The sequence below is a fragment of the Aptenodytes forsteri genome, unplaced genomic scaffold (assembly GCF_000699145.1).
Source record: "Aptenodytes forsteri isolate BGI_AS27 unplaced genomic scaffold, ASM69914v1 Scaffold3, whole genome shotgun sequence".
Taxonomy (NCBI): domain Eukaryota; kingdom Metazoa; phylum Chordata; class Aves; order Sphenisciformes; family Spheniscidae; genus Aptenodytes; species Aptenodytes forsteri.
The window spans coordinates 303,143-313,936 of NW_008795283.1; the positions used below are offsets into that span (position 1 = coordinate 303,143).

The following is a 10,794-nucleotide window of genomic DNA, read 5'->3' on the forward strand; positions in this document are numbered from 1 at the left end:
CATCATCTGAAAAGGACAAAGTTTAGCATTGCCCAGCTCAAAGGACTGACAGTATGAGTGGGAAAACTGCTGTTCCTTGGACTGCTTCCAACCATAGATGTAGTAGAGACAGTTGATGCAGGGATGCAGACCAAAGCTACTCCAAACAAAGCCCCAGAACACCTAGTGTCAGCTTCTCAACACCAGCTACTTCACTCTGTTGCACCAGCCTACTTGTGAACGTAGGTGTAACCACAGCTAACTGGTTATATGACCAAACTAGGTTTAAGGTAGAGCAGCCTTTTGACAGCAAATTCAGCTAGCATGAGTCAGGCCCTTACTGCACACTACCAGCTTTTCAAAGCTTATAGCTAGATTTCAAAGAGGCTGAACATTGCCCAAGAAGTTAATCAGCACTCAGCTTTTATTTACAAGATGTCTGAGATGTATACAGCAAGATTTGCTGAACCTACTAAAGGAGGTTCAGAATTTCATGGGTAAAGCAGATGCAACAGCAGCACATAGTGACTCCACAGCATGGTGACTGGTGCAAAAATTTTGAAGTCATGTATAGGCTGGCAGCTTTGTAGACCAGGTCCGAGGAGAATATTGTGTCAGTTATAGGAGAAGTGGTAGAGATCCTGTTTGACAGCCATGAGTAAGCCAGGAACTCCTCGGCTACCCCCAAGTCTTGAAGAAAACACCACACTGGGAATGGCATCTTTGGAGGATGGGTGGGGAGAAGGGATGGTTCTAAGCAGATGGGCATCTTGGAGACTCCAAATTCTGGTGTAGCAATCCTGACCAACTGGAAAGGAAAGGACACCACAATTCAACATCACACCAAAAGTACTTACCCGGCTCTGCAAGATTATCATCACAGAAGCAGAAGGTCTATGGGGAAAAAACCCTGACCGTTTCTACACACACTAGAGGCGAAGTGCTTTTCAATACTTTACGAAACAGAAATTCTACACTGAATACTGCAAAAGTGGGAAAAATGTGCATTTCCTATTAGGCAATAAAAAGGTATGATAAATCAGTATTTAGAGTGCTTTCCTCATTATCAAGCTCCTAAGCCAAAAAAGGGGAGGAAAACTCACTCCCTTAATTGTTAATTAACAAAAATTCTTGTCATTATTCCATCACTTATTGACAAATCCAAGGAGAGGAGGTCACCATGTTTACAGTGACACTGTGAAACTTGCCCATACTTTGCTTCATTTATTGTCACCTTTCCTCCCCGACCCCAAATAAAATGATAATAATATCAGACTGTAGCTAAGTATATTCAAAATGAACCTGAGTGGTAGACAATTTACAAGGAGTTACGCTTACATGCCAGTGCTTCAGTCCATCACCACACTACCCACTTAAGCACCAAATAAACATATACACGGTCTTTAGTCTCTATATAAAGTTATCACCAAGTCTCCCATTTACACATTGTTTCCTTCAATTTCAAAATCAAGTGTTTTCTGCTCTACTCTTGAGACACACTGTGGAAAGGATAATGGGACTTTTGCAGGACACAGCAGATAAAGCTGTTAAGCGCTACACAGGAGTGATTACAGTAGGTGTGCATCCATAACATTATTTCTTGATTTTCATAGTATATTACAGTATGTCTAAGGCTAAATTTCTTCTGAATTTTAAAGAATTAACAGCTTTACAGCTTCCAACAGCTGTAGCTAAGAAACGCTCCTCAGGTGTAAGAAAATCACTGCCATGCACTCTACAAGTAGAGGGAAAAAAAGTCAACCCACCTGCTGTAAGAAGTCCTTCCTCCTCATTTACATGCAAAGGGAGAATAGCATATTCATTGTGATGACCTTTGTACTGTTTCACACACTTTGCTGTTCTCAGGTCCCACAGTTTTATCTGCAATTTAAAGTAATTGTTTGAAAGAGGATATATTAACAAAGCAGAGTGCACTTGATGGTTGATAAATAAACGGATCTGGAAGAGGACCCATATATGGGACTACCACCCAGTTCCATACTACCCCCCCAAAGAACAGGCATCCGCCCTCGGGACTGGGATAAGCACCTGCCAATGCCCAGATACTAAAAGGAACAGAATACCCTAAACGCAACAAAACCATACCTTTCCAGCCATATCTGCTGCCATAAGATAGTGTTCAGCCTCAAGAAGGCGAATAGATGTAACTGCTGAGTCATGGAAGATACGAATTGCTTTCCAGCTCTGGCCCTTTCGGTTGCGTTGACGCACATCAATGCTGAAAATCTCACCTGAGCGGCAGCCATTGTACAACATTGGGGTCTGGAAGAATCCAAGAGAAAGAAGCGTACTGTGTAACATCTGAAAGGATCTTACAAGTTATACAGACAGAAGCCATGTCAAGCTTTTTAGCTCTCTAGTGCAGTTGTCAAATTATTTTATTAACACAGGTATTAAGAATCAGAATTTTTATTACACACTGCAACATTTTTCATCAGCCAACACATTAGTTCCATTCAAACCTCAACTATTTACTTTAGCTGTAGAAGTTCAGCTAGGTAAGTAGTCTAACGTAACAGCAAAACAGGAACTGGAATTCTCATATTCTGATTTCACCCTTCTCACTAAATCTTTGTGAACGAGTCCATTAGTATTTAATGGGGTCTTCCTCTTCTTGATGGAGACAATACACTGAGTGTTAATAAAATGAGGTCATTTGCCAAAACCAAAACAATTTTACAACGCATTATTACTGTGCTCTTTATATTTCCTTAATTTCCTTTTTACCTCTGCACAATTAACAAAAATTACCTCTGTTGCCACAGAGTTTGAAATCAGTTAATCTTTCTGTTGCTGTTCAATTGTGTGCAAGCATCAGACCACATCAGCTCTGTTGTGGAACAGCTATCCAACAGTAACTGTAATCACAACCTTACGTACAGCATGATGAGTCCCATCACAAACAGAACAAAACGCCCACCAATGGGGCGGCGCTCTGAAAAAATGAAGGGTGTATGGTTCTTTTACCTGTGTGGCAAACTGTTGTGCCAATACATCGCTGCTGGTTCCAAATGTCTGTCGATGTCCTGTCACTACATTGGTCACAAGAACTCGTCGTGTCAGGCCTAAGGAAGACAGATTATGTTCATTTAGCTGTAATTTGGGTAGCAGCTGGGAGATTAACGCAAGAAGTCTTTCTCACTGAGACAGAAGGGGTTGCTAGCCTTGCAGATCACCTGTGCTGAAGCAGTTGTCTGCTTGGGGATTCAGGCACCAAGCACAGGACCAGGCAGTGGATATCTTGAAGCTGCACAGCATTCCAGGTCGATCTCCTAGGAGAGAGGAGCAAAACATGAAGCATCCATAAAATGTTAGGACAGGATGATAACTCAGAAAGCTTCTCTGGATTTCCATATTTCTTTCAACATTTCAATCTGAAGCAGAGAAAATGTTACCCAATTGGTGTCCCTGTGCTACTCAAGAGGCAGGAAACAAAAGTGGGACTTCATGACTGTAAGCTGAAGATTTATAGTCTATATACATAGATGATTGTGAGAGATTGTGAAATTTATTCAGCAGTCAGAGGGCTGACCACAGCAGGAAAAAGAAAAATAACACTTGCCTGACAGCACTAAGTAAGCCATTTTTTAAAGGTAAGTGGGCTAGAAACACAAAACATTTACTTTGTAAGCTATAGATTAGCCAAAGCCTAACCTGTAAGTTTTTGGCCTGCCTATTTAAAAAAAAAAGATTTGGGTAGGTAACAGTATCCTAGATTTGACCCTTACTCACGTAGCTCCTGCACAAAGTCTACTAATTGACATGACATAAATTTTAAGTCCTCAGTTTTCACTTCCTTCATGGCACATCCACCATGATCATACATATATCAGGCAGCACAAGTGACATGTCTAAAACATGGTTTTAGAGAGGTTAAGTTCTGCTTCGCTCCCAGCATCTACTTAGCAAGGTTCCCTCAAACCAACAATTTAGAAGAGTGAAGTCAGTCAAGAAACTTGGAAATACCTAAAACAGTCGATAGGAAATACTAGACAGGAGGACTCTGGTGGAACTCAGGGCATCTAATTATGGTGAAGGGCTTACAACGTTCTACAGAGCAACTGGGCATGCTGGCTTAGTAGCCATCCATCTTCAGTGACTCTTCAAGTTCATGCTAATACTATGCATCTTTTTTTTTTTTTTTTTTTTTAAATGGCTGCATAAATAGCACGACATTAAAAATTTAAAATAGGTCCATAACTCTTATCTATCACAGATTTCCTCTGTATAAACTCAACTGATCATGTCTGAATGGAAACCAGGTTAGAGGACTGTACTGCATGACCTGAAGAAGCATGGTTCTGACACCTATCAAGAAAGTCCAATTAATAAAGTCCTGCCCCCAAGAACATTGAACAAACAAATACATAAAGATATAGCTACAGCCATCAGACTTAAGACATAGGATTCTCTAAATCAATCATGCTTACACACAACTGAGCATGAGCTTGTCCAAAGAACTATGGGCTGAGACATTTACCAGCTTTCCACCTTTGATTAATCCACTGAGCATACTTGAGTAGCTACTATGAGAAGGGATTCTGCAACGATTCTAGGTAGTCTGTAAGGAAATTTGAGTACTTCTTGCGTGCAGCTTCTGAGTATTAGTTACAGGCCAAGCTACTCACGAAAAATCCCAAACGTTTACAAGTGAGGTATTCTCCTGCCAAAGTCAAGAACTACATCAGCAGCAGCTAAAAATAAACTAGTGCTTTGAATACTGCTTGTTAATTAATTCTTAAGGTAAGTTCTTTCATCTGTTCACTTCTTAAACTGTTTCAGACTTTCTAAGCTTTACAAGAATACAACAGTGTCCCCAGCTACTGAAGAAAAGTGCAGAAATAATCTTTCCTTTGTGCTCTTTTCATACCATAACTGCTATTGAAAATTGGAGAAAAAAACAAACAACAAAAACACCCTACCTGGGTTAGTGCTGCTGAACAATGATGCTGGAAGCAGACTGGCACAGCCTGGTGTTTCTGCAATTCCCATGAGACACAGCTTGCTGAAGTGAGTTAAGGAAAACAAAGATTTCTCCCTAGAATGGAACAGGCTGCCTAACACTTATACCTGGGAAAAGCAAGATGCTCTGACACAGCCACAGCTCACGATACTTTTGATTTGTGAATTTGAGACCTTTGATGTGCCTTACAGTTTACAATTAAGTCTTGACTCTTCATTTCTTTCATAGGAAAGAGCTAGAAAGAACTCCTATTCTTGCTTGTGTATTTTCACTACCAGAAAGACAAGATAAGAAGATTACTAAGGCATCTTTCTCGTGATAGAAAAAAAACGCAACACATGGCCTACATGGATCATTCTTCTCATCTTTACATGCTGATGACACTGCATTAATATAGATCTGTTTTTCATGGAGAGAAGTTGGAAAAAGTGGAGCACACACTGGGGAGGCAAGGAAGACTCACTTTAGATTATATTAAAATACTTTCTAAAGATTATACCAGGTATAAATAGGATTTGAAGGCTGCATTTCAAGTTCAGTGGGGTAAATCTGTGACACGACTAGAGGAAAGCACAAAATAACCAAACCAAACAATCCCCAATTCCTAACCAGCTGTGAGCAAGCCTGATGAACTCCTTCCACCTTCTGGATCAGTCCTGAATTGCCTGGCTTTTCCCATGAGCCATTACATATATTTCTATATAATTTCCTCTCTTTTGGCACTTTACTAGCACATCTGTTGCCTGCCATCTCCCATGTTAAATCCCCTTTTCTTCCTCTCTTCTGGATTCTGTATTGTCCATTACTGCTTCCTCTACTATACCATCAACCTTCCTCTTCTTCGGAGACAGATCTGCAGAACATGCTCTGAAAGTTGCAGAGCACGACGCCAATGAATTGCTCCCATTCTCCTCTCAGAGAGGAGAACAGAAACCAACAACAGAAACCAACCAACCCACTTTCAAAGAGGTCCACTTCAAAGAGAAAGTTAGTTGCCTTAACCCTCTCTTGTTCTTTTGCCACAGCCAGTTTCTAAACATCAGATAATTCTGGATATGGCATCTACACTATTAATGAAGTGAGAAGTCTCCAGGGCAGGAAACATGGTCTTTCACCTAAAATTACACTGGAACAATTCTACATCTATCTATAACAGAACCATACATCTGTTTCACTAGCTCCAACATCTTTCAATTTTTATAACTTTCTCTGTTTTCCAGAAAACTTAATTTCTGGGACAACTACATGAGAAGTCTTCCTGGAAATTAGTTGTTCTGTGCAGCATGATGCAGACTTGTGAAAGCTGAACTGAAAGTTTGCTTTTTTTAAAAGGATATAAAACATGAGAATCTGGATGAGTCAATGATGCCCAGCACACAGAATTCACCTTCAGACACAAGAAGACATACTATTTTTGTGATCTCTTATGCAATTCATGAAAGGGTATTTCCATGCAAAGATGACATAAGAGTACGCGCTGGGCACACTTCCTTAGCCCACTAAATAGCCCAGTAATGGGTCACAAGCATTTTAGCCTCATACTCCTCTTAAATGTAGGAGACAGAGCAGCATTGAAAAGTCTGTCCAAACACGGATTGAGGCACCAAGCGCATCCTACTATTTAAGAGATCATCCTTAAAAGAATCTGAGCATGAAGAGGTTATGAAAGCCTGTTTTAAATATTCTTCATGTTCAAGGATAAACACATTTTCCCAAAATTATTTTTTAAGAAAGAAGCATGCAAATCTTAGTAATTTCTGGCCCTCAACATCAGTTTTGTCAGCAATGGCCAAGTGCAGCTCTGAAGTAAGCACTATCCTTGGAAGCTGGTACTTCTACATAGTCTTCTGTTTCAATTGTAGCATAACATTCCTGAGAACTCACACTGGTACTGAGGACTTTCAGAGACAAGTTTATTGTGATTCTGCATTTATCTGAGCTTCACATTGCTAGATTCTTCCATTCTCTCCTCCTAACCCCTTCTGCAACCCTCATGCAGTTCCACCCGTGCCTCCCAAGGAACAGCGTTCTGAAAATGCAATAACGGAAGGAAGCAGGAACAGAACACAGTACTTTGCGGTTTGTGAAGTAGAGGTTGTCATACATCTCCACAGTGAGAGACTCCTTCCCCAAACCACTGAGGTTGACGATACCATATTTACATCCTCCATGCTCTACATCATTCACAGTGAATATCCGTTCACAAGCAACATCTGCCTGTAAAACAAAAGCCTGCTGGTCACACTTACTGGAAACTTACAGGAAAAAACAGCTTAAGGGAGCTGCATTATGTCTAAAATGAAACAACACATTAATTCTGATCCCTTTAACACCGTCTGCTTTCCATTCATCTCTAAAAACAGCGGCCAACTCCTTTTTAAATGCATGCACAGAAAAAACATGAGTAAGAAAAGGATTTAGTCCTTGAGTAACAATAAATACTCTTTCCAAGTATATCAGTTCTAGACACTTTGGCTGATTAGTAAGCACAGACTGGTATTGGTAGAGGACTCAAAACAAAAATTTAAATCTTATCAAAAGTGAACGTGGAATTCTCCTGCAGTTGGATCACAGCAAAAAGGCTGGTACTACACTTCAACTTTTCTTTTATGACATTAAGTTTCTGACTCCCTTCTGGCTTCAGCTACCTATGCAGTGCTCTGTTTACAAGGCCGGGAGCTGGTCCTGGAGAGCTTCCTTCATAGACTATGGAAGATATTTGCTCCAGAGACCTCTCCTGCACATGCAGTACCATCAAAACCAGCAGAAACTGCCTTCAGATCATGGGATGCAAGATGATTACTGATATTTACATAGAGTCTGGACTACAGACTTTGCCACTCCCCAAATTCTTCTCTTCCATTTTCTTCTTCTTTCTCTTAATCCTCTCCACTCCCCCCCATCCCGGCCCCACGTTAATTATCCACTCAACTCCTATTTATTCCCAAGAGAACATGTTGATCAGCTTAAAACCAAAAAAAATTACTTTCATATCCAACCTTTTCATCATTTTCCTTTCTAGGAAAGGAACAGCCTCCTCCCACCTGTTTAAAATTACCGAGCACATATTTTGAGAACTGACACAACAGGAATAACGCATCTTTGAAAGCAAAATTTGACCTATGAGGTTTAATTACAAGATCCTGAATTTTCACTGAAGATGTGCTCTCTTTATCCTAAAGACTTAACAGTTCTCCTAACATACCACAATTATTTTAAAATTGTTGGTTCCAGCAACTGAGGAATCTGGACTGTGAATTTCTATCTTCCTCCTCTGCATGCAGTTCACTTTTAGTTCATGGACCAGCCTGTAAAAGAAGGGGGAGGAGAAAGAAGAATTCAGGTAAGCCTAAGTTTAATGCCAATGAAAAGAATTCTGGATCGGATATCCAAACTGCTTCTCAATCACAGAAAATAAAATGCCTGCATGCTGCAACTTCACTTATATAACCCATGAACACGTGCATCTTCCACATTCATGGAATTTCATCCTGTTATTTTGAACCCCAGCACATCTTCAATAGCAGAAACAACAACATAGCAAGTCACTGACTTGCCTTCTGCGCTGTTACTGAATCTGAGCATAGCTATTCTAACGGGGGGCAGGGGGAACGGTCACATCACTTGAAGACCATTCACCCAAAGAAAAGCTGTACTGTATTCAAAAAGCACAATGTGGCAAAACAGCATATATAGAAAAAAAAAAAGTGAACTTTTAAACTCCAGTTATCTGCATTGGGAAACCTCTTCTTCATTTGAATTCTCATCACTTTAGTACTCTGATTATAAAAGAATATAACTATTTTTTTAATGTAAGTAACATGTTCCTCTTCATCCTAAGTGGAACAGTAAGAAATGCAAAAACCCTGACAGGAACAGTTGCACTAATAGCAGAACTTGGTATTGCAAACAGAAGACAAATCAAATCATTGTACCTGCAATAACTTGTGGAGCTGAGCAAACCCAGCTGCCTTTTCTGTAACAGCACAGATGAGTTCAGTCCAGCCCTTGTTGTTTTCTGGAAGAGAATAACATCAAAGTGTACTCAGTTATTTGCTTGTTTATGAGCCAAACATGGCTGTGCGTCTTAGATGTTTGGGATATTTAGGTAACTTTTTCCCCTAGCCTACATACATTAAAATTTTCAGAAGGTCTATAAAACACATTCCAGCACCATCTCCCTGGTCTACTACAGTAAGCAGACAAGAAAGTGACAACAGTATATTCCTGTGACATGCAGGGTGCTTCTATAAATACAAAAACTGGAGAAAACCAAAAAACAACAGCCATTGTTTTTGCTTGACATAATCAGCAGTACCACCTTGAGGTGTGAAGTCACCTTCTGGTTTCACTAGAACACCTTAAATTCTTATTATACAGCAAAACTTTCTATCACAACAAGACTGCTCTTAACTATGCAGTCTCACTGCTGCACTAAACTACTTTCCTATTCATAATTTTTTAAAATTTCACGCAAACACTTTCTGGGGAGACCAAACGATAGAGTACTTTGCAGAGTTACAGAGTAATAAATCTTTTTGATAACGCTTTAACAAAGCAAGTATTTAAGAGTCAAAATGTTCTTATCTGGGAACATAATTCCGATGTCTGATTCAATAGCCAGATTTTGAGAAAAGATGTATATCCACAGTTTCCATTAACAGCAACGTGGCTAGCAGCTGTTTGGTATCTATGACACCTAAACTGCTCATGGAAACAGATAAAACAACCAAAAAAAAAAAACCCCAAACCCAAACCCAAACCAACAGCAGCATTTTCACAGTGAAGACTGAAGAGCTGAATAGCTGGTTGAAGTGAGAAATTAATTACCTAACGAGAAAAATACTGCTTGCTTCCTCCAAATGACAGTGCATTTAAGCTGAGCTGTGATTTGTAAAGTTATAAGACATGCTTTCAGGTAATTAAAAACCATCATTGTTAGGTATTTTATCCAGGTTACCAATATGCAGCATCAGCATTAACTCTGCTGTAATACTTTATGCCTGGAAAGCCTGTATGCTTTTCATTATAAACATAAGACCCACCTTGACTTTACCTGTCCAAAAAAATTCTTCATGAAAAAGCTGTTTCCACAAAATATCATTAGTATTGTTTCTTCAGGGTCCAGGAATATGCTCAACACATTTACAGAACATGTGGAAAACTTAAAATCAAGACCCCACTTTGCCAATTCAAGGCAGGGATTTGAAACCTGGCATCTAATGTCCTGACTCAAGTGTAACTGTTGGACAATCTGCAATTCTGAGCACAGTTTCTGTCTCTTTACAAGTTTTTTGTCTGCGATGACTTACTTTCATTCCTGTGTGGAACAGCCAACCAAAAGGCTTCAAGGACTATAAATTCTCAGCAAAAAGAAATTTTCGTTTCTTCAGACAGCTTAGGGAACTGTACCACAATCAGAAGTGAAAGGCTTTAGCTTATAATCTGTCCTGGGCCAGAGTACAATAAAGCCTAATTGCAATCTTTTTCAGAATGTACCTTCTTTTGTTTTTCTTCCTCTTCTAAGAGTCTCAGTCTTTTGCATTCCATTGCCTTGTACTGAATGCTCTCCTTGGTGAGTGGGTTGTAGTTATTATGTCCAGGCAGTAGGCGAAAATAGCGGTTCTTTTCTGAGTCATAGTAAAATCCTGGCAGTTCTTAAATTAAAAAAAAAAAAAGGGGCAAAACCTAGGCAAAATCAGATGGATAAATAAGTTTCTTTATTGCTCTTTGACATCCCACATCTTCATGGGAATGTCAGAGTCACGAGGCTCAAAGCTCTTGCTCCCAGCAGGTCCCAAGCATGATACACAGACTAGGAATAGATGCCA

At 39.8% G+C, this 10,794-nt stretch overlaps 1 protein-coding gene across 1 annotated transcript in view; it reads right to left on the bottom strand.

Annotated features, from left to right (window-relative positions):
• Nucleotides 1-390: 390 nt before the first annotated feature.
• The window catches only part of DCAF4 (DDB1 and CUL4 associated factor 4), a 15,204-nt gene continuing 4,800 nt past the window's right edge, over nucleotides 391-10,794 (bottom strand). Inside the window, exons 3-13 of the mRNA XM_009279266.2 lie at nucleotides 10,463-10,620; nucleotides 8,899-8,981; nucleotides 8,169-8,271; nucleotides 7,037-7,180; nucleotides 6,301-6,350; nucleotides 4,923-5,002; nucleotides 3,177-3,272; nucleotides 2,968-3,065; nucleotides 2,086-2,262; nucleotides 1,746-1,860; nucleotides 391-787 (exon numbers count right to left, since the gene is read on the bottom strand). Of these exons, the coding sequence (XP_009277541.2) occupies nucleotides 594-787; nucleotides 1,746-1,860; nucleotides 2,086-2,262; nucleotides 2,968-3,065; nucleotides 3,177-3,272; nucleotides 4,923-5,002; nucleotides 6,301-6,350; nucleotides 7,037-7,180; nucleotides 8,169-8,271; nucleotides 8,899-8,981; nucleotides 10,463-10,620 (1,298 nt within the window). The 3' untranslated portion in view covers nucleotides 391-593. The remainder of the gene's footprint in view (nucleotides 788-1,745; nucleotides 1,861-2,085; nucleotides 2,263-2,967; nucleotides 3,066-3,176; nucleotides 3,273-4,922; nucleotides 5,003-6,300; nucleotides 6,351-7,036; nucleotides 7,181-8,168; nucleotides 8,272-8,898; nucleotides 8,982-10,462; nucleotides 10,621-10,794) is intronic.